This window comes from Bufo bufo, chromosome 1, assembly GCF_905171765.1.
Source record: "Bufo bufo chromosome 1, aBufBuf1.1, whole genome shotgun sequence".
In the NCBI taxonomy this organism is placed as follows: domain Eukaryota; kingdom Metazoa; phylum Chordata; class Amphibia; order Anura; family Bufonidae; genus Bufo; species Bufo bufo.
In genome coordinates this window covers 551,821,461-551,849,200 of record NC_053389.1, presented here as the reverse complement: position 1 = coordinate 551,849,200, position 27,740 = coordinate 551,821,461, and the positions used below count along the sequence as shown (strand labels likewise).

The 27,740-nt window shown below is 44.2% G+C and overlaps 1 protein-coding gene across 2 annotated transcripts in view; it reads left to right on the top strand.

Moving 5' to 3' along the window:
- Window positions 1-27,740, top strand: part of ATXN7L1 (ataxin 7 like 1) — a 125,290-nt gene that overhangs the window by 38,446 nt on the left and 59,104 nt on the right. For both annotated transcript variants that reach the window (XM_040412725.1, XM_040412714.1), the window contains exon 3: window positions 3,004-3,108. In XM_040412725.1, coding sequence (XP_040268659.1) covers window positions 3,004-3,108 — 105 coding nt within the window. The remainder of the gene's footprint in view (window positions 1-3,003; window positions 3,109-27,740) is intronic.

The following is a 27,740-nucleotide window of genomic DNA, read 5'->3' as shown; positions in this document are numbered from 1 at the left end:
GAGAATGCCGGGAATCGGCCAGACACAAACCGCAGCGTTTAGTGGTTTCTGTCCAGCCCATTGTTGGTCTTTTTGCCGGATCTTCACCGGACCCAATTATAGTTAATGGTGTTAGGGCTGCAGTTATCAATTATTATAGTAATCAAGTATTCTATCGATTCATCCAATGATTAATTGAGTACGCTAATAAGAAAAAACTAATTAAACTGCTAACTAAACTAAACTAAAACTAATTAAAGCTGCTAACTAAACTTTTCTATACAAACTCATCAGCTCCCCCCATGTGACATCAGCTGCCCCCCAGTGCCATGAGCTCCCACATGCTATCAGTTGCTCCACCCCAGTACCATCAGTTCCCCCTTCAATGCCACCAGCTCCCCTCATGCCATATGTTGCTCCGCCCCCCAAGTGCCATCAACTTGCCCCCAGTGCCATCAGCTGCCCCACTGCTATGAACTCCCCGATGCCATCAGTTCCTCCACTCCCTCTCCTAGCCATCAGTGCCCAGCCGCAGCACCAGTGAACTAAAATACTTACCTTCCCTGTTAGGGGCGCTGCCGACACTCCAGAGATTCTCCATCCTCTTCTTTATGCGCTCCACTGGGACCTGACGTCACACAGCATCAGGTCATAGTGCGCGCTTAGGTGCACTATGTCCTAACGATGTGTGTACCTCAGGATCCATTGCAGCGCGGTGCGGGTCGGCAGGAGACCATGGAGCGTGAGGAATAGCAAGCTCTTCACTCACGCTCTGTGGTCACATGGCACAAGCTAATTTTTGGGTGTCGAGTTACTCGATTAATTTGAGTAATCGTTTCAGCCCTAAATGGGGACCGCGGGCATTCCAGTTGCATCCGGCAGTGCCAGATCCAGAGAATTCCGGCAGACTGTTCCGGCAGAGAATTTCTGCCATTGATGTGAAATTAGCCTTAGCAGTATGTTTAGGGTCTTTATTCTGGTTGAAGTGAACCCCCATCCCAGTCTCAAATCCGTGGCAGACGGAAACAGGTTTTCTTCATAAATTTACTCACCATCTATCTTTCCTTCCTTTAAGGCCTCATGCACACGACCATTCCGTTTTTTGCGGTACGCAAACCGCGGATCCGCAAAAAAACGGAAGCCCCCCGTGTGCCTTCCGCAATTAACGGAACGGGCGGCCCATTGTAGAAATGCCTATTCTTGTCCGCAAAACGGACAAGAATAGGACATGCTATATTTTTTTTGCAGGGCCACGGAACGGAGCAACGGATGCGGACAGCACCTGGAGTGCTGTCCGCATCTTTTGCGGCCCTATTGAAGTAAATGGGTCCGCACACGAGACGCAAAAACTGCGTCTCAGATGCGGATCAAAACAACGGTCGTGTGCGTGAGGCCTTATCCTGGACAATTCTCCAGTCTCTGCCAGTGAAAAGCATCCTCACAGCATAATGCTGCCTTCACCATACTTCACTTTTGGAGTAGTGTTCTGGGGATGATGGGAAGTGTTGGGTTTGCACCACACAGTATTTACCATGATAGCCAAAAAGTTTAATTTTAGTCTCATCTGACCAGAGAACCTTTCTCCATGTGTTTGAGGAATCTGCAGATACTGTTTGGAGAACTCCAAATGTGTTTCTTATTTTTTCTGTGAAGATTCTGTGCAGTGGCTATCTTTAGGGTAGGCCATCTGTATGAGATCAATGGGGGTCCGCCATTCAGCTGTTTGAAGGGGTCGTGGTGCTATTGTGAGCTTTGCATCCTCAACATTTTTCTGCTCACCATCCCCCTTTGCAGTGTAATCAGGGCTGGGACAAGGCCCACCACCAACAGAGGCTGAGCTGCCCAAGTGCGCCCTTCCCCCCCCCCCCCCCCCCCCCCGGGGCGTTCCTTGTAATTTTACCCCATCCAGAACCCCATCAGACCTCAGATCAGACGGAAAAGAATATTATCTTTATTTAAGAACTATCTTTCTTCACTTCAGGGCAGACTCTCACGCTCTATCCCTGCTGGGGCCTGGGCTGGGTCGTGACACAGTGCTGTGCTGCTGCCTGCTGCTGCCCGCGCTGCTCCTGGTCTCCAGAGGGCACACATGTGACCTGACTGCGTACAGCGCGTCAGGTCAAAGTGCACGCTGTACTCAGCCAGTCAGGCAAGCGACTGAGCAGAGACCAGCGGAGCGGCCGAGCCAGGAGGCGGAACGGGGAGGGAGCACGTAAGTCAGTGCCAAGTGCTCACTACTCCCTTCGTCCTCCAGCGCGGTCGGCAGCCCGGCAGGCGCGGCAGCAGCAGCGACGTGGTCAGTGGCCTGCCTGCCGCCCAGAGGCTGGGGAGCTGGCCTGCGCCCTGAGGCTGGAGCCTCCCCAGCCTGTGTGTCGGCCCGGCCCTGAGTGTAATTACAACTGCTCGTCCCCTTCATAGAAATTGTATTTTTTATAAGTGCATGAAATGTGTATTAAAATCCATTTTAATTCCACACACTGCACACTGTTGGCAATTCATTCATGCACTTATAGTAGGAATAACAGCGGAATTGCACAAGTTATATAAAAAGATGCTCCAGAATTGTTATTGCATCGGGAATACAAGTAGTCAGCAAAGCACACTGAGTGGTGACATGTAATGCTAACAGCTCTGTAACAGGACTCCATAGGGACACCATGTGGCAATGCTCTAGGCGTAATCACCTACCAAAGATGATGATAATAAATAGATCTGTATTCAGTAGGCTCCCCCTAGTGGTGGCTGCAGGCAGGCAGAATGTTATTGTTTAAGTCTATGGCTGTGTAGCAGCTTTGTTAAAAGAAAATAGAGCTCCAACATCTATAAGAATGTATTACATAATCTGCAGAGAATTTTTTTTGTACCTCTAGAAAAGTTATGTTCAAAATGGAGTTATAGTTCTAATATGCCCTGGGGTATAAAAGTATAATGTGTACAATTATAGGGATAGTAGTTCTGACAGGTTCTGATGTCATGCCATGGGCCACTGTACTAATTTATTATTATTATTTTTTTTTTTTACAGACATGCACTTATTCGGGCACTATCCTGCTCATGATGACTTCTATCTAGTGGTCTGTAATGTCTGCAATCAAGTAGTGAAGCCACAAGTATTCCAGTCACATTGCGGTAAGCAAAGAATCACTGAAACATGCTTTCTAGATTGAGCCCCTTGTTTCTTGCGCACAGCTGTCTGGTAGTCTGGAACCTGAAGGCTGAGCTAAGAATGTCTGTCAATAAGCTGCATGTCCTCCTAGAAAATATTCCCTGTTTATAGGGGTTTTCTGGGATTTTAAGATTGATGGAATATTGACCTATCCTTAGGTTTTGCTGTTAATATTAGATCAGTGTGGCTTGAGGAAGGTGGCTAAGCTGCAATACCAAGCCCAGCCACTATCCAATGGACTGTGCTCTGTTTGGTAAACTGTCCCCATGGTCTCTTCAAATAGCTGTTCGGTGGAGGTGCCGAGAAAGCCCCTTTAATGACCTGCATATTGGTTATCAATATCAGATTGGTGGGGTCTCAATAACCGGCACCCCCACCCATCAGTTGTTTCGGACTGGCACCAGAAACTAAACAGTGGTTTGAGCTGAAAGCGGAAGGCTCAGTCCGCTGTGTAGTGGCCTAGCTGACGGACTGCAGCTCAGCTCCCATTCAATTCTCTGGATTTCTCTGGAAAATGGAAATGTCAACCTGGGCAGTGTTTTTTGGTGAATAGGTGGCACCTCTAGTCTGAGGGTTTTGTGCAGCAGAGGCCTGCCAACTGAGAAGCTGACAGGAGCAATATGGTCAATCTTCACATACTTCGTGAATTCAGCCATTTCCCTCTTTCCTTTATATATGTAAGTAAATATTTTTTAATTGAACACAGAATTGTAATCCTTGATGTTACATGTAGAGAAAGTTACTACAAGGCACTTACTAATGTATTGTGATTGTCCATATTGCTTCCTTTGCTGTCTTCATTCATTTTTCCATCACATTATACACTGGTCATTTCTAGTGGTTACAGCCACCTCTGCAGCGCAGATACAAGGTGCTGTGCATGCGTGCCTATGTACGCTCCCACTCTCCTGGCCACCAGAGAAGCCGACATTTTTTCCTATAGTGTGCAGGCACGACCACTGCTGCTGGATTTTAGGGTGGTCGTAACCCCATTACAGTGTAAAATGTAATTGAAAAATGAATCAAGCCAGCAAAGGAGACAATATGGACAATCGCAATACATTAGTAAGTGCCTTGTATTAACTTCCTCTACATGATAAATGCCATTTGTTGAATTGAGACAGCCCTCTAACCCCTTCCTGACCAGAGCCATAATAGTACGGCGCTGAGGGAAGTGACTTCCCGACCAGCGCCGTAGTACTATGGCCTGCTGGCTGATCGGGCGGATGCAGGAGCTACGCCCGCCCGATCGATCAGCTGCAGGGGACCGGCTATTCCCGTTAGCCGGACCCCTGCTGTATGCGCGGCATGTGCGGGGTGTGTGGAGGGAGGGAGCTCCCCTTCCCCATCGGGTCCCCGCGCTGCTGTGACGGGGACCCGTTGGCAGAGAAGGCAACCCGGTGCCTTACTTTAGGCATCGTGGCTGCCTTACGGGACAGCCTGTGAGATCCCGCCCCCTGGACCTCACAGGCAGGAAGACTTTAAGTGTGTTACACTTGTAATACACTTACAGCCAATGTATTACAATACAGAAGTATTGTAATGCATTGTACAGGGGATCAGACCCCCAAGAGTTGTGGCGTAAAAAAAAATAAAAAAAGTTAAAATAAAGTTTTGCATAATAATAAAATAAAAAAAATTAAAGTTAATAATTTTTTTTTTTAAAAAGGCGTTCTTTTCCCATAATTAAGTAATAAAAAAATTGGAAAAAAAAGAAAAGTATACATAAAAATGATAGACATATTAGGTAGATCAAGCGATCAAGTAGTCTTATGTACCCCAAAATGGTACCAATCAAACTGCCATCTCATCCCCAAAAAAAATGAGCTGCTACCTAAGACAATCGCCAGAAAAATAAAAAAAATAGGGCAGTCAGAAAATGACAACACACAAACAAGATTTCATTCTGTTCAAAAATGCATTTACTGTGTAAAACTTAACAGAAATAATAATAATAGACATATTGGGTATCGCCGCGTCCGTAACAATCTGCTCCATAGAAATATCACATTATATGCCCCCTCAGGTGAATACTGTCAAAAATTATTTTTAAAAACTACCTAAATCAGCCTTTTTTTCACCTTGCCTCACAAAAAGTGTAATACCAAGCGATCAAAAAGTCTTATGTACCCTAAAATGGTACCAATGAAAAGGTCACCTCATCCCTCAAAAAATGAGCCCCCACATAAGACAATCACTCAAAAAATAAAGACCAATTGCGCCCATAAACCAATCCATCAAAATCTGCGCTGCAAAAGCCATATGGTGCTCCTTCCGTGTGCTCCCACAGCAGTTTACCACCACATATGGGGTGTTGCCGTATTCAGGAGAAAATGGGTAACACATTTTGGGTACTTTGTCTACTGTTACCCCTTGTGAAAATAAAAAATTTGGGGCTAAAACAACATTTTATTGGAAGAAATGAAACTCACAGCTAAGTGTTTTCAAATTTCGTAAAACGCTTAGGGTGTCAAAGTGCTCAGTACCCCCCTCAATATATTCTTTGAAGGGTGTAGTTTCCAAAATAGGGTCACTTTTTGAGGGCTTCCACTGTAGGGGTACGTCAGGATCTCTTCAAATGCAAAATGGTGCCCAAAAACCATTCTAGCAAAATCAGCCTCCAAAATCCATATGGCGCTCCTTTCCTTCTGACCTGTGCCACGTGCCTATAGAACAGTTAACCACCACATATGGGGTATTTCTGTAAACTGCAGAATCAGAGTAATGCATATTGAGGTTTAGTTTGCTGTCGACTCTTGCTGTGTTGCAAGAAAAAATTGATTAACGTGAAAAATCTGCCTAAAAAAAAGAAATTTTGAAATTTCGCCTCCATTTTCCTTTAATTCTTTTGGCACACCTAAAGGGTTAACAAAGTTTGTAACATCTGTTTTTAATAATTTGAGGGGTGTAGTTTCTAAAATGGGGTCATTTATGGGTGGTTTCCATTATGTAAGTCCCTCAAAATCACTTTATAACTGAATTGGTGCTTAGAATAAAAAAAAATGGCTTCTAAGCCTTCTAACGTCCTAAAAAAACTTAACTTTTTATTTAATAACTATTAGCCTCCTTAGGGGCTGGAACCCTTGTCCTATTCACCCTGATATTAGGGTGAATAGGACTTCACACTCTCCCTGCTGCCCTGTGTATAGTACACACAGCAGCAGGGAGATTACCATGGCAGACAGGGCTTCAGTAGCGTCCTGGCTGCCATGGTAACCGATCGGAGCCCCGCAATTACACTGCTGGGGCTCCGATCAGAAGCTGCCACCCTGGGGCCACTGCCATCAATGATTTATTCGTGTGGAGGGGGGGGGGGGGCTGCAATTAATATAATACTTAGAAGAGGGGGAGTAGAAGGGAGGGGCTGTGGCCACTGCGCCACCAATGAATATAGTTAATATGCCTGAATACAAACGTAGCCTGCATGTGCCGGCCATATCCCATACCTGGCCTGTATTACTTTGCGCCGTGATCCGCCGCAATTAACCCCTCAGGACCTAAGGGGTTAATAGCGGTGGATCACAGTGTGCAGTCGTAGAGGCCGGGTATGGGATATGGCCGGCACATGCCGGCTACGTTTGTATTCAGGCATATTTAACTATATTCATTGGTGGCGCAGTGGCCACAGCCCCTCCTCCTCCATCTCTCTCATTCTCTATATTCATTGGTGGCGGAGTGGCCACAGTCCTTCCCCTCCTGCTCCTCTCTGTTCTCATTGGTAGTCACCAGCAGCCGCACACAGTGGGGAGAGAGGGACTCCCTCCTTCTCCACTGTGCCGGCTCAGGAGAACATGGTGCGTGCCGAGAGCGGCGCATGCCATGTTCTACTGCAATATGGCGATATAAACGAAATCTCTATCGTTGGCCAAATATATATTGTTTATATCGCATATCGTCTATATCGCCCACCCCTACTGCCAATATCATGCCCATTCTTCCTTGAGTGGTGTCCTATTTGGTGTGTAAAGTCAGCGCTAGCTCTGCCTTACTGGACGTCAATCAAGGCAGATTGGGCGTACTAACAGAGAGGGCACTGGGAATAGTCACCATGCAGCGCTGCCCATATGAATGCTGATGAGCGGCGCATAGCGGTTTTATAACTTTGTTTTCTATATTATACTAAAAACTGCCCATTTAGGTTGGATTTTTACCCTTTTCAATACAAGGGTGAGATATGGGGAAAATATGCATCAAATCTGCACCAAAAATTGCAAGTAGCACAGTTTTTGCTGCAGAAATGTACAGAAATCCGCACAAAAAAACACACGCATTTTTCTGTTTTTAATTTTGTACTTGTGTGCAGGTACCGTTAAAGGGGTTCTTCAATGTTTTGTAAAACAGGGAGCAGTGTAAAATTAGAAAGAAAAAAATAATAATTACTCGCCTGTAAAATCTTCCGCCAGTCCTGCACTGCCACTCTGGTCCCCCTGGGCCTGTATTGAAGACATCACATCTGTGGTTCCCTTAATTGCTACAGTTAATCACTGGCCTCAGAGGTCACATGTGCATGAATGGCATGTCTCCACTGAGGCCAGCGACTGGTTGCAGCTGTCACGGTACAGTATATGAACGTTGCAGACCCGGTGGGGATTGGCGCAGCGGCTCAGGATATTTTAAACATAAGTAGTTGTTGTTTTTTCTTTTTAAACTTTACACTGCCCTTGCTCACTGTAAAATTTCACAAAATCTTGGAGAACCGCTTTAAAGAGGGGAATGGTTAGAATATTATTCTTATGTGCTATAACACCATGCTGGTGGTTTAAAGGGGTTGTCCGAGTGTTTAAAACTGATGACCGATCCTCAGGACAGGTCATCTGATGGGTGGTAGTCCGACTCCTGGCACACCCACCGAAGAGGCCGGTGTGCTCTGGTGAGGTCACTGCCCCAATTCATACTTTATACTGTTAGAGTTCTGTTCACTATAACATGTGGCTAGAGCAGTAAAACATTAGAAAAATACATTTCAGTGAAGGGATGTAGGGGAATAAAATTATTATAGCACTGGAAACCATTTGTCATTGTAATGTGATAAGCATGTGGGATGTATCTGCATCTAGCCTCTATAGTTGTTTTTGTTCACCACGTGCATTTCTTTCTGGTTGCATTTCTGGCCTTGCCCAGTAGGGGTCTCCTGTTAATCAGTGCATGCTCAGAACTCAGCAGAATTGTAGCATTTCCTTATATCGTTAGCCTTCGTTGAAGTCCTTAGAAACATCATTTTTTAACCGTTTATTATGTAATGACTTCATCCGGGCTGCACAGCAAATGCTGGCGAAACCATAAGAGAGCCTGTCTTGGACTATTTTTAAGCATGTAATACAAGTTGCATGATCTCAAGAACGGGGCCCTGTCTTGCACCGTAAATGAAGAACATTGACTTCTATGGAACATACATACTGTCGATATGCCATAAATGTCTAGTTGGGAATAACCCTTTCCATTCTATTCTTTCAATTCAGGGCCTTAAAGGGGTTTTCCATTTTCTGTGGCCTTTTGGGCAAACCCCCATGCGGCTAGGCTTGCAAAGGGAAGCATACTTAGGCTACTTTCACACTGGCGTTTTGGCTTTCCGTTTGTGAGATTATGAGATCCGTTCAGGGCTCTCACAAGCGGTCCAAAACGGATCAGTTTTGCCCTAATTCATTCTGAATGGAAAAAGATCCGCTCAGAATGCATCAGTTTGCCTCCGATCAGTCTCTATTCTGCTTGGAGGCTGCCAGCAGCGTTTTGGTGTCTGTCTGACGAAACTGAGCCAAACCGATCCGTTCTGACACACAATGTAAGTCAATGGGATTGATTTTCAATGGTGTTCAAGACGGATCCGTCTTGTCTATGTTACAGATAGTACAAACTGATCCGTTCTGAACGGATGCAGACATTTGTATTATTTGAACGGATCCATCTGTGCAGATCCATGACGGATCCGCACCAAACGCGAGTGTGAAAGTATCCTTAGCTGCACCTGCCGCTGAGTTCTGGCTCCTTTGCACTCTGCTCTCTGCGTGTCAACATCTGGTTTGATGTGGCCCATTGACGTGACGCAAAGGGGGCGCATCAACTGTGCCACCAATGATTGGCTGCAGCGGCTGCCAAACTGGATGTTGACATGCATGGACTGGAGCACTACAGCAGCTGGGGAACGAAGGAGCTGGAACCCAGAGGTGGGGAGCCGCTAAATATGCTTCCCTCCACAGGTCCGATACCATAGGGGGGTCTGCCTGGAGTGACCTGTTGGCGAGTGTAATAAAATATAATGCATATGTAATGCCTTTATGACTTCCAGCTTTGATTTTCTAGCTTTTCTGAGTTGTGCATTACTAGAACACCTTTACTCCGAATTTCAGTAGATTGGATATAGCTTTGTCAGGTTGATGTGAAGCACTCTAGTTTTTAGGAACAGGGGACAAATTGGTCACATTAGCAGGAGTGGCCCAATCTTATGGCTGCCTACTTTTTATTTACGTCTGAACTAACTGTGTAAGGGTACATTCACACGACCGTGTGTAATCCTTTCCGATTTTCGGTCCGCAAATAACGGAACCGTGTGTCCGCATTCTGCGGACAAATGACTTCCGTATGTCTTCCGTTTTTTACGGTCCGCAAAAAACGGAAGGAAAATTAAAGAGAGAGAGAAAAAAAATGAATTATGGCCTTCAAAAATACGGAAACGGATCCGCAAAAAAACCGAAGACATACGGAAACCATTCTGTATTTCATCCGCAATTTGCGGATCCATTGACTTGAATGGTGCTGCGGACCGATCTGTACAGACAATAGTAGGTGGGCACTGCCCTCCATTGTCTATAGCTGTACATCTGGATTTGCAGATGTGGACAGTCTTAATGGGGTTGTTTCACTTCAGCAAGTGACATTTATCATGTAGATAAAGTTAATACAAGGCACTTACTAATGTATTGTCCACATTGCTTCCTTTGCTGGCTTGATTAATTTTTCCATCACATTTTCCACTGCTCATTTCCATGGTTATGACTGCTCTGCAATCCAGCAGCGGTGGCTGTGCTTGCACACTATAGGAAAAAGTGTGGCCTCTCTGGTGGCCGGGACCGTGGGAGCACACATAGGCTGGTGCTTTTTTCTATAGTGTGCGACCACTGCTGCTGGATTTCAGGATGGTCGGAACCATGGAAATGAGCAGTGTATAATGTGATGGAAAAATGAATCCAGCCAGCAAAGGAAGCAATATGTATAATAACAATACATTAGTAAGTGCCTTCCTTGTATTAACTTTCTCTACATGATAAATGCCACTTGATGAAGTGAGGCAACCCCTTTAACCCCTTAGTGACCACCCATACGTGTTTTTACGGTGGTCACTAGGGGGCCTTGGGCTGGAGCGCCGCCTTTTTACGGCGGCACTTCAGCCAAAGCTAGCATTACAAAAAAGCGCAGGAGCTCCCTGCCCGCAGCTACCAGAGGTAGCTGAGGGCTGGGGGCAGTGATCAGAAACCGTGACAAGCGGTCTCTGATCACGTGATTGCCAAAAATGCCGCCAGCTGATCTGCCAGCAGTAAACTTTCTCCCTCCTCTCATATAAGAGACTATATGCCGGCCGCCGCCGCCCCTGAAATAGTTCCCTCTCCTCAGAAGAGGAGAGAATGTGTGGAAGGACGCCCCAATCGGATTCCCCAGCACCCTGATCGGGGCAATATGGCCCCTAATTAAGTTTTTAAAAAGTTTAATAAAGGGCAGGAGCCCCTACCAATAAAATAAAATAAACAAAAAAACAAAATGGCGCAGACAGGCGCACTGGTTATTGTGCTGAAGATCTGCCTTCAGCACAGTAACCATCAGGGACCATTACTATTAGTCCCTGATCATGTGGTCTCCATAAATCCCCTATCATGGAGATCACCTCCATTATATTTACTAACACAGCCAGGACAGGGGCTGTGCTTCTCTCTCCCCTCACTGCAGTTGTTCTGTGAGGAGAGAGAGAGAGAGAGATCAGATTTCTGTCCTGGCTGTGCGATTTACTGTGAAAAAAGAAAAATCTGTTCATAAACTGTCCGTCCGTAACTGGCGGGTAGTGGGCGTCCGTCATTAGGCGTCTATTACGGACGGTCAGTTACTTTCATTAGGAGCCATCTGTCACTGTCCATCTGTCACTGGAGGTCAGAGGGCATCTGTCACTGTCCATCTGTTAGTCGGTTAGTGGGCATCTGCTAGGGTCCGCCCATAATTGTTGGTCTGTGGACGCACCGCTACTGGCGCTAGCGAACATTTACTTTTAATTTTTAGGGTGGGGGATATATAATATAAATTCTTTCTGATCTTTTTAGTAAAAAAAATGGCTCGACGATTATACAGTGCGGAGCAGGCGTATGAATTTCTATGCTCTGAAAACTCTGAAACCGACACCGCTTCATAGGCAGAAATATTTTCCGATGGCGGGGACTCTAGCTCCGCTTCCATCCTCAGACCCCATAGTCCTATGGTGGTAGAAGTCGCCACCTCATCACATTCCCCACCCAGCGGTCCCATCCCTTCTACTATGTGGGTTCCTGCTTCATCATTTTCCCCCCAAGTACCCCTGTTACAGGAAAATATGTCTCTTAGCGAGAACCTCAGCCTGATGACCACACAAATATGCCTAATAATTGGATATAGTGTATATTGATATACAGTGGTATTCACCCATCCAGTGATATCAGTATGGCCAGTAGCCATTTGGTCATTGTGACCCTTGTTAGCATATCAAAGGCAGGAAGGGCACATTGTAAAAGAAGTTGGATAACATTCTTGTGGCCAACAGATTGGGAAGAGATTTGGGTGGCCACAGGGTAGAGTCCATGGTGGGGGCTGGGGCCCAGGAACATATAGGTGACTTGAAGCTTGGGAGTCTCTCTCTCTCTCTTCCTGCCAGCCCCTTGGACCAACAGCACTTTAGGAGCAAGCTAAGTTATATGTGGGCTTATGTGGGTATGTATATAAGTATAATATCCCAGTAGACTTTATGTATACATATAGCTATTTGTAGTCTGCGATTGTATTCTATTATACCTGTTTATAGAGGTGTAGATTATATATATTGTGGGGTTTCGCTCTGGTAGATGGGGTAAGCGGGCGCAGTTCAGAGGCAAAATAAAAGTTCTTAATATTAAAACGTCAGTGTTTATTCACACTTGAGGCAATTGCACAAAACAGCACGTAACTTTGCAGTTTTGGTGTTAATTCACACACAATAAAAAGGTCATATATCATAAGTCACCTTGCTGGCAGTTCTGCCTCCAGTAGTCCACAGCAGGCTTTAGGGGGCCTGTTTCCCCAGCGTGCGGCTCTCAGCCCTCCAACACGGCACAAAGCCTCAGATCCCCAAAAACAAAGACATCTCTGCTGAGCCCAGCTGCCTATTTAAGGACAGCCAGGTGCTACCAAAACCCAGACCGGCACTTAAACTCTGGTTCGGTATTTGACCTCATCTGGCTGGAAACCAGCCCAGCCGCACATGCTGGGAGGAAAATACCTGCCTTGCCAGACACAACCCCTCACGGTGTCACAATATGCTATTTATGCATGAGTCTCTATATGTACATGTACTAATGTTCAGGTACTGGATGTGAGTTGGTTAGAAGAGTAGATCCAGTAGACTGTATATTGGTGGACTCTGGATATACTTTATATACATACACATTATTAGCCATATTGCTTAGCATCCAGGGATGGCAGGAACAGAGGCAGGTGTGTGGGGGGTGTCCTCTATGTTATTTGTAGTGTCTGTATCTTTATGTATAATGTCCATTGCTTTGTCATCTTTTTGTTATCAGTAAACTATTTATACCCTGTTTCCCCGAAAATAAGACCTACTTCTAGTTTTGCCTATCGCTGTAATATAAGGCATCCCCCCGAAAATAAGGCCTCCCCGATAATAAAGCATCCCCGATTATAAAGCAAGCCACCCCAGAATGTAAGGCGCTCACTGATTGGCCGCAGCCGCCGCCAGGACAAGCTGCCGCCTTCTGCTGCTCGCTCTGCCCTGATGAAGTCTCACAACTTGGCTGGCACGGACACACAGGGGATGGAGTGACAGGTAGGGGGGGGAATATCTGATGGAAGGTGGGGGATGTCTGGTGAAGATGGGGGGGGGGAGACTAAAAACGGTAATTAAAATGACACAGGGTGATATCAAAATGACACATGGTGGTGAAAGATGCAGGTTTTTCCGATTTTTTTACCGTACTGGAATCTGATTATTTGTCAAATTCTATAAGAGGGTTTACACTGTTCTGCAGAATGGCTATAAAGACTTGGTCGGCCATAAGGAGCTGGTGTGGAGTTAAGGCATCGCTTATTTGCACCCCATTATGGCATAACCAAAAACTTCTTAATTTAAAAGACTTAAGTTGCCGCCAGTACTGGAGGACCAAAAATGTGCAATACTTACATCAAGTAGTTAGTGGAGGACAAATTTTGCCCCTTATGGAACTAAGGGCAAATTTAGGCGAGGTGGCTTGGTATGCATATTTCCAACTGAGGTCAGCACTTTCTAATACTTTGAATAGTCACCTTTTTATTATAGATACTTCTGTATTTTTACAGGACTTAATTTGTAAGAAAATTGTCACGAGAATTAAACTATCTCACTGCTACAGACACTTAATGGATAATTTTTTTTTGGATGTTTTCTCTCCGGGACAGAGAGCCTGGTCTTCTCTTCTTTCAGAGGCAGGCCCTCCTAACTGGGAGAATATAGGGGAAAGTTTAAAATTGGTTTCACATAATTTTAACCACACTGTTGTACAATTTAATATTTTGCACAAAATTTATGTAACACCCATATGGTTATATAGAAGAGGACTCAGGGCTTCCTCTGACTGCCCCCGTTGTGGCGAGCCCGAGGCAGATCATCTACATCTGTTCTGGGACTGCCCAATGGTGAGTAGTTATTGGAGCATGGTCCAAAAGAACCTGGCGAGTAAACTTAGAATTGTGGTTCCCTTGTCTCCCAGGATATGGGTCCTGGGAGATTTATCTGAGGTTAATTATCAACCCATAAAAAGCCATTTGTTGACTAAGGTGATGTTCTTAGCTAGGCTCCTGATTTCTAGATCCTGGTTTTGTTCTTCCGCCCCAGACTGTAATAACTGGCTGGGCTTGGTAGAGAAAGTGAAAAGTTACGAGAAGATCCTGTACAAAAAAAGAGGATCCTATTTAAAGTGGAATAGCTTATGGAAAGATTGGGATACGACTAATTAATTATGATCCCTTTTTCTTTTTTTCTTTTTTTTTTTTTTTTTTTTTTTTTTTTTTCTTTTTTTTTCCTGCAAGGTGGGGGGGGGGGGGGGTTTATGGGGTGAGTTGGGGAAAATTCTAGCTGTCCGGCTTTTCTGTATGTATTATATTGATTAAGAATGTGGAGGTATATTGGAAGCATGGGAGGGTCTCCAGGACTGAAAGAGGGGGGACTTCCCGGTATTAAATAATGGTAAAAATTTTTTTATCCAGGTATAATATCGAGCGGTACATGGGTAGGGGACCGTGGCTCGAGGTCTGGAGGTGCCCGGATATCGGGCGCGGCTCGGGATACGGCTCTTCCCGTCAGACATGGGGCTCGATTGCGGGCAGGGAGGTGACACACGCGGTGGGCGCGCTACTATGTGCTCATTTTAAGAGACAGAGCAGGTATCTGGCTTTGTTTTTTGCTTATATCCTTTTTAATTGCTGAGTGACACTCGGTTCGAGTTCTCTGTCGCATGAAATATCAATGCGAATAAACGCAAAGTATGGTGAACCATGCAACCGATAGCTGACTTAATCATATGGGGATGAGGCAGTAAAATATACGAGTGGGTTTCTACCACTGTGGTAAAAGACTGCTGGACTCCCCTCTCTGGTTTTTGCTTTATCAAATGCCTGCGATTAAAGATCGCTGCAAGCTCGCCTTTAGGCAGCATGTGAGCATAAAGCGATCGGCCACATGAGTGCCAGTCCTTCCGCTCGTACTTGCCCGTGTCTGGGGGAGGGCGTGCGCGAGCGGCGCTCGCTGCCGGGCGGCTGTCTGGATTTCGGGCCCCTATCCCTGTAGCGAATGGAGAACCTGGGCTAAGTGGGTTGCTTTTTCCACTTGCATTATCAAGCCTAGGATGTCGGGTGAGCCCTGTCACCCTCCCCAGTAGGAGACCTCCCTTTGATTTTCAAATACTGACATATTATGGATATCTGCATGAAATTATTGTCAATTATGTTTACAGATCAGAATTGGCGGATCTATGGAATTTATAATATCAAGTATGTAATATGGATTTAAATTTTTGTATTATAACAATAAAATATTTATAAAAAAAAAAAAAAAAAAAAAAAATGACACATGGTGATCAGGGTGGGGAGGGGGATCACTTAAAATGACACAGGGGGATCAGGGTGGGGAGGGGGATCATTTAAAATGACACAGGGGGATCAGAGGGGGGAATCAAAATGACACAGGAGGATCAGAAGGGGGTACTAAAATGCTATAGTAATCCCACCCCTCTGATTCTCCTGTACCATTTAGATTCCCCCTTCTGATCCCCCTGTGTCATTTTAAGTGATCCCCCTCCCCACCCTGATCCCCCTGTGTCATTTTAAGTGATCCCCCTCCCCACCCTGATACCCCTGTGTCATTTTGATTCCCTTCTCTGATCACCCTGTGCCATTTTAAGTGATCCCCCTCCCCACCCTGATTTCCTTTTTATTTGTTCAACGATAAATGTGTACCGTATTTTTCTTCATGGAAAAATAAGACATCCCCTGAAAATAAGACCTAGTGCATCTTTTGGAGCAAAAATTAATATAAGACACTGTATTATTTTCGGGGAAACAGGGTATATATATATATATATATATATATATATATATATATATATATATATATATATATGTATCTGTGAGGGTTGTATGTTACTCATGGGGTATTTGAAGGACTACTAGAGGGACACAGAACAAGTGGGTTATATAGGAAACAAAGACAACAGTCTAGGAAGAGAATAGAAGGGACGGAATACGGAGATAGACATAAATCTCCAATTTCCGACAAGCAAACCTCCCTTCATCAATCGTGAGCCAGGTCCAACTGTTTTTAATTAATCTCTATTAGGATATACTGTTGAAATTGCTGTTATACTGTGAATTTAGATTTTTAGACCTGGGAGATTCAGACAGGTAGCAAGGTTTCACCGAGTCCTAGTGTGAGAGCGATTGATTACAGAGATCCTGTTTCCTTTGTTTCCCATTATAACCTATTAGGTGTTTGTTTTTGTTTTGTATTTTTTTTGTTTTTTTCTTTCATTTTTTCCAGTCCTTCAGTAGAATCCTGCTGGTTGGTAAAAGAGGCTTTCTTGGACCCAAGCAGCAGAATACAGGAGTAACACAGATCGCAGGGATAACCACGAGTGACAAAGCAGGACATGGGACTTTTCAAAAGTTAAGTAGATACAGTACATTTAACCCTGTATTGCCTAGATCAAATGAACCTGTGCAGAATCTGTGTAGATCAAGCTGATTCCTATGACAAGTTGCACATTGCTAAGCGTAGTGTGTTCAAACAAACATCCTAGCGGCTTCACATGCTTGCTAAGCTGATGTGCATATTTGATGCCATTAGCAAGCTGGAGAAGGTGGAATCATTTGAAGCAACAAAGGCCCCTGCTAATTTGCATTGTTGTTGTTGTACAGAAACAGTTAAACGGGTTTCTAGTCTAGAAACACAACACAAAAAAAGAAGAGATACTTGTAGAAAAAGACAGTAAGATCAGCATGCTGCAGTCTGTTAGCTGAGAAAAAAAATATTATGCAGATGTTGATAAAGTTTTTATACAGCTGTATATGGAGATAACGGGCAGCCTCTACAGAGGTGATAATTGCTGACCTGAGGACCGAGTTAGCAAAGAGGGATGAGACCATTAGTAATATGCAGAAGACCATAACTGAGCTCTCGCATCCCAAAGATTTGCACTCAAACAGGGGGACAGATGAGTGAGACCGCTCCTATGGCTGCCTCCGATCAGACTGATCCCCCATACTCTGGAACTCGCTACCCCAACATATCAGACTCTCACCTACAGTGGAATCCTTCAAATGAAACCTGAAAACCCACCTCTTCAGACAAGCCTCCAACCAGTGACCCTGCTGCCTCTATACCGCCATGACCAACTTCACCCGCACCTACTGTGTCCTTCTCCCATACCATGTAGATTGTAAGCCCTCGCGGGCAGGACCCTCTCTCCTTCTGTACCAGTTTGTAACTCGTCTTGTTTATGATTAGTGCAATTGTCTGTATTATGTATGTATACCTCTTATCACATGTACAGCGCTATGGAATAAATGGCGCTTTAATAATAAATAATAATAATACAACTCCAATAGCTGTACAAAGTGCTGCTGGTGACACCATTCCTGGATTAGGAAGTGGCATGGGAAATTTACAGACCACTTCCAACTCACAGATGTGTCACAGCAATACGGCAGAACATGGAGAGGATGCAATTTCTGCTAAAGATATGTAAACTGATTCCTACATATGATTCAGACGCAGAACCGTTCACTTCCTGTGATATTTTTGAGGGACATTGCAATAAACTTTCTGTCCCTCCAGAATATCGCATGGATCTGTTCAAGCTTTGGTTGTCTACACATCTTTTTCAAAGATTTGAGGTCATAAAAAAAATTGCCCCCAGGAATGGCCTATTTCATGATGAGAAAGACAGTCTTTCCATCCTCATGAAATTGGTAACATCACCCCAGAGGTCCTAACTAACTTCAGGCCTACCATCCATGATGAGTCCTTGTCACTTTGTGGAACGTTTAAAGCTATGTATAGGAAAGTGACAAAGGATCATGGTGTAGGAGCCCCGCAAGGCATGATACGTATGTTTGTGGAGAAGTTTCCATATCTTGATACCACAATTCGTTTGATTGCAGCTAAGGAGACAGCTCTGATGGAGGCAGCAATGGTAATAGAGCAGGTCAGGTAGGATTTACTAAAGGGCCACAAGTCCATAAAAATAAGGAAGCAGGTAGCAGTTACTCACAAATCTGCAAGATATCCATGTACCAAAGGGTTATAGCTCATAGACCACTGCATGTGTACTCTAGTGCTCTTCAACAAAGAAAGTGGGAGAATATACGGTGTTTCCATTGTCTGCAATATGGACACATAAAATGACTCTGCCCGCACAGAGATGGAAGGCAGGGTGGCTTTCAACCACACATAAAATTGCAAGGATAGAGACCTGTTTCATTTGTGAACAGGCTACACATGAAACAGGGCTGCAAAAAGACACCATTACAACAGATATCCCTACTGGGAATCTGTTATAATAGATTTGTGGTGGGGATCCCTAAAGATCTGCCCATAATATGTAACTCAGGGATACCCCATATACTGGGCAGAGCCTGCAATCAATGTAAACCTATACAAGCCCCCAGTATATGGTGACATGGTCACCAACACCGAGGGAGGGATTTTGAAGAACCTTTTGTTTAATGTAGTAATGCAAATTGTGATCTTGTCATCAATCTCTACACACAGGAGTCTGTTGGGGGAGCTGTTAGAAATGTATAACCCTCTTTACTGTAGAGGCCATTGCCTGAGGTCACCACAGTATTCAGAGGTGTGAGCCTCAGGGGGACCATACGGCTCACAAGAGATGACCTCGTCCCTCCAGCATGAGTAGACAATAGATTTTAGATGAGCTCTTTTGCTTGCATCAATTGGTTGGTTCACAAAGGATTGTTGTGCATGAAACCTTTTAAAATTTCTTGTACAGTAGGACAGTTCAGTCTGGGAGTGCTCTTTTCATGTTGGGCAGGTACCTTAATAGTAACATAGTACATAAAATAACATAGTAACATAGTACATAAGGCCGAAAAAAGACATTTGTCCATCCAGTTCGGCCTGTCATCCTGCAAGTTGATCCAGAGGAAGGCAAAAAAAACAAAAACCCTGTGAGGTAGAAGCCAATTTTCCTCACTTTAGGGGAATAAAAAATTCCAATCAGGCAATCAGAATAACTCCCTGGATCAACGACCCCTCTCTAGTAGCTATAGCCTGTAATATTACACTCCAGAAATACATCAAGGCCCCTCTTGATAAAACTTTATAAAACGGATTGTTGTGTGAGGCAGCCCTCACCTATATCAGTAGGACGGCAATTAATATATGGTTCTAATTTTTCGGTGCCAAGGTCTGTTGCTCCCTAAACTTGGCTCAGAGTGTCATCATAAGAGCATGTCATTGCATCTCTCCAGTGTGTCTTACTCAGGTAAACCCTGTACTGTCAGCTTCTGAATTGGGTTCCTAAGTAGTATGGAGAAATGGCAGTCTATGTCCCTGTCTGTCACTGGCACTTATAAGTAGGCGTTTAGTCAGGCCAAAACTGACTAGGTTGTGGGGCATAGCTCTCCCTATTGGGGATTCTGCAAGGGAGTGGGTTTACCCCACAGTGATCTGCAGAGGCGCTTTGCAGGAATTGCGACTGTCCAGTCGGACGCGGAACTTGGGCGCAGCCGTTGCAAGTGGGAACTCCCACTGGGTTGTGATGTATAGCCTCAGTTTGTAATGTACCTACTAAGAGTGCCAAGTGTTATCTACAGATACTGTCAACAGGGAGGCCATGATATTTCCTGATGGATTTTCAGAACTGCAGCAGTTGAGGTGTGCTCCCCCGAGGAGCAGACTGTTGTGTTTTAATATGATTTTAGGTGAAGAAATGCCCAGAGACACAATGAATGCCCTTGATCTAAGAAGGTGACCAGACATCTGTCAAGACCCATCATGAAGGCACCAGATGGTCCCCTCCTTATGAAATCCCAGATGAACATCAGAACCATCCATGCACAAGAAGATGAATCGACAGATTGGCCAAAAATGCAACATAAATGAGCTTATAATGTATTGTGTTTGTTACTTTTTCTCATGTTTTTTTTCTCATTGTAAACACTCCCACACATAGACCTGGCTTCCAACATAGTGTGTCTGTATACCGACAACAGGGGCATATGTTACAGTAAAATATGGCTCTTAGCCAGAACCTCAGCCTGATGATAACACAAATATGCCTAATTGGATATAGTGTATATTGATATCCAGTGGTATTCACCCATTCATTGATATCAGTATGCCATTTGGTCATTGTGTCCCTTGTTAGCATATCAAAGGCATATCCTGGCCAACAGATTGGGAAGAGATTTGGGTGGTCACAGGGTGGAGTCCATGGTGGGGGCTGGGGCACAGGAACATATAAGTGACATGAAGCTTGGGAGTCTCTCTCTCTCTTCCTGCCAGCCCCTTTGTCGGATAGGAGTTAGGGCCAGGAGCAGGGTTTTATAGGTGGTGACCCTTTTCTTTCCCTAGCGGTGAGGCCTAGTCTTAATGCATCGTTCTCTATGGTTACCACTAAAACTGTTCCCTCGTTCATTTCTGAATTTTCTGATGTGTTCTCTGAGAGTGGTAACCAGGAGTTGCCTCCGCATCGGGAGTATGACTGTCCCGTCAATCTTATTCCCGGAGCTAAATTGCCCAAATCTCGGTTGTATAGTCTTTCGGAACCCGAAAGAAAGGCCATGCGAGAGTATATCACCGAGAGTTTGGCAAAGGGACATATTAGACCATCCAGGTCCCCAGTGGCTGCTGGATTTTTCTTTGTAAAGAAAAAGGATGGTACCCTGAGGCCATGTTTGTACTTCTGTGAGCTCAATTGTATTACCCTCCATGATCCTTACCCCCTTCCTTTGTTTCCGGATTTGTTTAGTCAGATTGTCTGTGCCAAGGTGTTCTCTAAATTGGATCTGAGGGGGCATATCATTTGGTAAGGATGAAGGAGGGGGATGAGTGTAAGACCGCATTTAATACCCCTAAGGGTCATGCCCTTTGGGTTAACCAGTGCTCCTGCGGTTTTTCAACACTTTGTCAATGACATCTTTCATCATCTGGTGGAGAGGTTTGTAGTTGTATACATTGATGACATACTAATTTATTTGCCTAATATGGAGACTCATCAGGATCATGCGAGACAGGTGTTACAGATCCTAAGAGAGAATAAGCAATTTCTGGGTTACCTGCTCTCATCCTCAGGTTTTCGTATGGATCCCGAGAAGCTCTGTGCCGGGTTGGACTGGGATTGACCCAAAATCTCAAGGCGGTTTTTGGGGTTTACCAACTACTACCGTAAATTTATCTTGAACTATTCAACAGTGGTTAAACCTTTAACAGACATGACTAGGAATGGTGCTGATATTTCTATCTGGTCTGATGCGGCATTACAGGCCTTTTCTGCTGTGAAATAATGTTTCGCTTCGGTCCCTATTCTGGTGCAACCGAACGTGTCTCAGCCATTTATTGTTGAGGTTGACGCGTCCGAAGTAGGGGTAGGAGCAATCTTGTCGCAGGGTCCTTCACCCAGTAAATGGGTCCCATGTGCATTTTTCACAAAAAAAAACTCTCGACTGCTGAAAGGAATTATGATGTGGGGAATAGGGAATTGCTGGCCATTAAGTTGGCATTCGAGGAATGGCGGCATTGGTTGGAAGGAGCAATTCATCCTCTTACGGTAATTACGGATCACAAGAATCTGGCCTTCCTGCAGTCGACTAAGCGACTGAACCCAAGGAAGGCCAGATGGTCATTGTTTTTCACCAGATTTAACATCATCACTTACCGCCCTGGGGTTAAGAACGTCAAGGCGGATGCTTTGTCGCATAGCTTTCCTGGGCGGGGGGATTTTAATGACCCTAGTTTCATTTTATCTGAAGGGGTAGTCATATCCGCTCTTTATCCTGATCTCGAGGCCAAGGTGTTGGAGGCACAGGAGGATGCTCCGGACTTTTGTCCTCCGGGGAAATTGTTTGTTCTCTCCGAATTACGTCACAAGGTGTTCGAGGAACATCACTGTACGGTGCTTACTGGGCACCCTGGGAGTAGATCGACTGTCGATCTAATCTCTCGCAGATTCTGGTGGCCAGGGTTGCGTAAGTGTGTTGAGGACCATGTGTCAGCCTGTGGTACCTGTGCACTTGCTAAGGTGACACATACTCGGCCTTCCGGATCTCTGCTTCCATTGCCTATGCGTCCAGACTTTTGGACCCATTTGTCCATGGATTTTATCACAGTTTTACCGAATTCTTCGGGAAAAAACGTGATTGTGGTGGTTGTGGATCGTTTTAGTAAAATGGCACATTTTATTGCATTACCTAGTCTACCCAATGCTAACTCTTGCACAGGTGTTTGTCGACAACATCTCCAGATTCTGGTAAGCATTCTGTACTCGTCTGGGTGTACAATTGTTCTTCTCTTCGGCTTTTCATCCTCAGTCGAACAGACAGACGGAGTGCACTAATCAGAATCTGGAGACTTACTTGAGATGTTTTGTTTCAGACAATCAGGAAGAGTGTTCTTCATTTTTGTCGTTAGCAGAGTTTGCTATAAATAACCGTAGACAGGAATCCACTGATAAGTCGCCATTTTTTGGGGCATATGGGTTCCATGCACAGTTTGGTACATTTTCTGGTGCTCAAAATTCCGGCATTCCTGAGGAGGAACGATTTTCCTCTTCTTTGTCTTCTATTTGGCGGAAAATCCAAAATTACCTGAAAAAGATGGGCAACAGGTATAAGCGTGCGGCTGACAGGAGACATATGAGTGGTCCAGACCTGAGAGTGGGTGATTCTGTGTGGTTGTCTACAAGAAACATTAAACTTAAGGTACCTTCTTGGAAGTTGGGCCCAAGATTTATTGGTCCATATGAAATCACTGCTATTGTTAACCCTGCAGCCTTCCGTCTTGAACTTCCTTAGGCTTTGAAAATCCATAACATATTTCATAAATCGTTGTGAAAGAAATGTGTCTAACCTGTTGAGCCGTCCTCCTTACCTCCCGCTCCTGTCATGGTGGACGGCACTTTAGAATTTCAGATCAGCAGGATTGTGGACTCCCAAGTTCTCCGGAGATCCCTCCAGTATCTCGTTCATTGGAGAGGGCACGGACCAGAGGAGAGGATGTGGGTTCAAGCGACTGATGTTAATGCTAGTCGTCTGGTGAGAGCATTCCAGAGTTCATCCTGATAATGTTGGTCCTGGGTGCCCGGAGGTCACCCATAGAAGGAGGGGTACTGTCACACTTGTGACAGGTGTTAGAAGGTCTGAAAGACTGACTGCACATGAGTGACCTGACAGCCTATTTTAGTTTCACTTTGTCTGTGTGTTGCTGGTATGTCCACACCTCCTGTTCAGGTGTGGATCATGTGACCTTTACCTCTCCCTATTTAGTCTGACTTTACCCATCACTCCTTGCTCTGGATAGCTTCATTTGGTTTTGGAAGAGCTGGAGTGTGGTTCTTTTTGAAGTCCTGTTCATCCATCATCCTCAGAAGTTTAAATGTTCCGCTTGTTGTGTTTTGTAGTCCCCCCCCCCCCCTTTTCCCCCTGGTTGTTTACTAGGCCTCAGTGAGACATTGGTTCCTTCACCAGGGAAGGAACGGGTTGTCTCTGCCCTGTCATTACCTTTAGGGCATCCAAGGGTTACCAGGGTTTTCCAGGTTCCTGTATATGGGCATCTCTACCATCAAGAGGTGCCCATACGGATAGGAGTTAGGGCCAGGAGCAGGGTTTTATAGGTTGTGATGCTTTTCCTTCCCTAGTGGTGAGGCCTAGTGTCTTTCCTCTTCCTTTTTGTTGTCTTTTGGTGTTCTCCCCTACTACATCCGTGACACCCTTGGACCAACAGCACTTCAGGAGCAAGCTAAGTTATATTTGCGCTTATGTGGGTATGTATACAAGTATAATATCCCCAGTAGACTTTATATGTGTACATATGGAAACTTTTAGTCTGCGATTGTATTACATTTATACCTGTTTATAGATGCTATTTATGCATGAGTCTCTATATGTACATGTACTAATGGTCAGGTACTGGATGTGAGTTGGTTAGAAGAGTAGATCCAGTAGACTGTATATTGGTGGACTCTGGATATACTTTATATACATACACATTATTAGCCACATTGCTTAGCATCCAGGGACGGCAGGAACGGAGGCAGGTGTGTGTGGTGGTGTCCTCTATGTTATTTGTAGTGTCTGTATCTTTATGTATAATTTCCATTGCTTTGTCATCTCTGTTATATATAAAAATAGTTTACTGATAAGTATCTGCGAGGGTTGCATGTTATTCTTGGGGTGTGGAGGGGTGTGTAATAATACACGCAACAAGTGGGTTATATAGGAAACAAAGACTAGAAAACTAAGAAAACAGTCTAGGAAGAGAATAGAAGGGACGGAATATGGAGATAGACATAAATCTCCAATTTCCAATAAGCAAACCTCCCTTCATCAACCCCAATTTTTATCTACTCCTCAAATTAATGTGAACGTCACCAATTTTACCCCTTATGATTTTTTTCATTTATTTGTGGACAATAAAGTCCTGGAATTAATTGTGCAGCAAACTAATCTGTACGCCACACAATTTGCTGTACAAAAGCCCACATCTATTTATCTAAGACGGTAGAACCCCACAAGTGTCCCTGAAATGAAAAAATTTTGGGGGCTTACCCTGGACATGGGCATTGTAAAAAAGCCATCTGTCCGATCCTTTTGGGCTGCGAGTACTGTCCACGCAACCCCTGTGTTTTTGCAGCAGTTATGTCCCGAAACCGCTATAAAGCCCACATGCGGTTTATGCATTTTTCTGACAATTCCCAAGTCCCCCCCAAGAACTGACCCAGCCTACAACTGCCTAAATAAATTGAGACCCCTTATTTCCCTCCTTAGGAATTTAATTCTTAAAATTATATAACCCTGATAAAAATCTATCCGTCAATGAATCCCTTTTTAGTTTTAAAGGCTGCCTTTCCTTCCGTCAGTTTATTCCCTCCAAGCATGCCAGATATGGGGTAAAATTATATAAGGTGTGCGAGAGCACAGCCGGCTACACCTGCGGTCTGTCTGTATTTGAGGGCAAAGACTCCAAACTTAAGCTCCCAGGCTTCCCCGAAATTATTGGGATATCGCGAAAAATTGTGTAGGATCTATTGGCGCCATTCCTACACAAAGGGTACCACGTGTACACTGATAATTTTTATACCAGTATACCGCTTTGTAAATCCCTCCATGCTGCAAACACAGCGGCTTGTGGGACAGTCCGTAAAAATAGAGTGGGATACCCACACCCGCTGGTGTCCAAGCATTTGGAGAAAGGAACATCTTTCGCCCTTGCAGATGACCAGCTGCTTGCAGTGAAATGGAAGGACGACTACATGCTCACCACTGTGCACGCAGACAACACAGTAACAGTTAGGGAGAGGGGGACTACTGCTGACAAACATAAACTGGTCTGTGTGACAGATTATAATTTATGGGAGGTACGGACCAGGCGCTTCAATCCTACCTGGTGAAGCGAAAAAACAGGGCCTGGTATAAAAAGGTAGCAATCTACCTAATTCAGATTGCTACCTATAATAGTTTTATTTTATTTAAAAAGTCCCAAGGAACCCTCAACTTCCTCGAGTACCAGGAAAAGGTGGTTAAGAGTCTCCTGTTTGAGTCCCGTGCACCTGGGCAAGCCTTTGAATCTGAGGATTTTCGAAGGCTTTCAGAACACCACGTCCCTCACCCTGTCCCTGCCACTACCAGCAAGACATATCCTCAGAAATGCTGCCGGGTGTGTAGCAAACATGGAAGGAGGAGGGACACCCGATTTTACTGGCCCAGTTTCCCATCACAACCAGGTGTCTGCAATTACCCCTGTTTTGAGACACGGTGGCTAATTATTCATTTTATTTAATACCAAAAAGGGTGGTTGGGGGGTCTTTTCAGGAAGTCTATTTATTCTCATTTTCTGTTTAGTTTGTGGGCTTTCCAGGGAGGGAAGGATCCTTTTGGCATAGGTTGTGGAGCTAATTTATTTTTCCAGACATTGGAACAAATTTTACCTTTTTCTGATTTTTGTTTTCTTAATTTTCCTAATTTCATTTTTTATGACTGTCCTGCCACACAAAGCTGTTAATTTCATTGACATTACCGTATCATGATAATTGGCATGATATTTTTTTTATTTAGAGGATCTCTAATGATTGAGTTGTTCCTCACCAGTACAGTAAGGGCTTTATTAAGATAATCTTTTTTTGTGGACACCCCACAACACGTCTAGAAATCCTGACATCATTTTGGGAATTAGTGATCCATTACTGTTCCTACAGAAGGTTCTGGACACTGTCCTTTTATATATTGTGTAGGTGACTGGTTGGTTGAATATGTGCATAGCGGTTTCTACCTTGCCAGGCAGGGGCCTGTTATGGTGCACCGCGTCACTTAGTACGTTCGTTTCTCATATAGGGATTGATGGGACTAAAGAGACGTCACTGTCCTTGAATGCCAGCTTGTCATTACAGCCCTATCTGTGTTCTTGTATGTTGTAAACAAACTGGAATTTGAAACATAGATGGAGACATTTTGCTCCGTTTTCTTAGATTTGTTGCTACAGTTCAGTTTTTTTCCTTTTTTTTCAGTTTGGCGAGACATAGTCATATGTACAGGCAAATGCCTTTTTAGAAATCTGCCTCCCTTATAAGAGCACAGCTTCACTTCTCATCTGTATGTGACACAAAGATAAGAATGTGGCGGATTTCTAAGACAGTAACATAGTTACCCATCTAAATATATTTTTTCTCCAATTCTATTAACAATTTGAATAAAACTATATATACTCATTATTTCATCCTATAATAATTTTGCACTCAGCATGCTTACTACACCACTAGATGCATGCTTTAAGGGATCTAGTTTTTAAAAGGGGGTAATTTATAAGGGTTTTCTATCATTTTGGAGCTCAACGCCATTACATGTGTGCAATGGGGCCTGAACCATTTTCAGTTTATTATCTGAAAGGCCCCAGGTGCTCCTTTATGTTTGGACCCTGCAGTGTGTCAAGACATAAGATTAGGGCCAAAATGGAGATATTTCTGAAGACAGGAGAAATGGGGTGATACATTTTCGGGGTGCATTTCTTCATTTTCATGTGCTTTTGTAGAAAAAAATTTACACTTTTGTGTAAAAAATTAGAAATATATTTTTTCCGCCTGCTTCGCATTATTTCTGCAAAAAACTAGGGGGTCTAAAAACTCACTACACCCCTAGATGAATACCTTAAGGGGTCTAGTTTTCAAAATGGGGTCATTTATGGGGGTTTTCTATTGTTTTGGCAGCTCAATGCCATTACAAGTGTGCAATGGGGCCTAAAACATTTTCAAGCAAATTTTGTGTTCTGAAAGCCACTGGGTACTTCATGTGTTTTGTAGAAAAAAACAACAACAGTTTTTAAATGGAAACTTTTGTGTAAAAAAATGAAATTAGTTTTTTCACCATCTTAGCATTAAGTTCTTTAAAAAACTAGGGAGTCAAAAAACTCATCACACCCATAGATGAATACGTGAAGGTGTCTAGTTTTCAAAATGGGGTCACTTTTGGGGGGGTTCTATTATTCTTACACTTATAAGCCTCTGCAAACTTGGCTTGTTGCAGGAAAAAATATGTACTTCAAAAATGTTAAAATGAAAGTTAAAATGGTAAGTCTCCTAAATAAAAATAAAAAAAGTTTCGTTTTTTGCAAGTG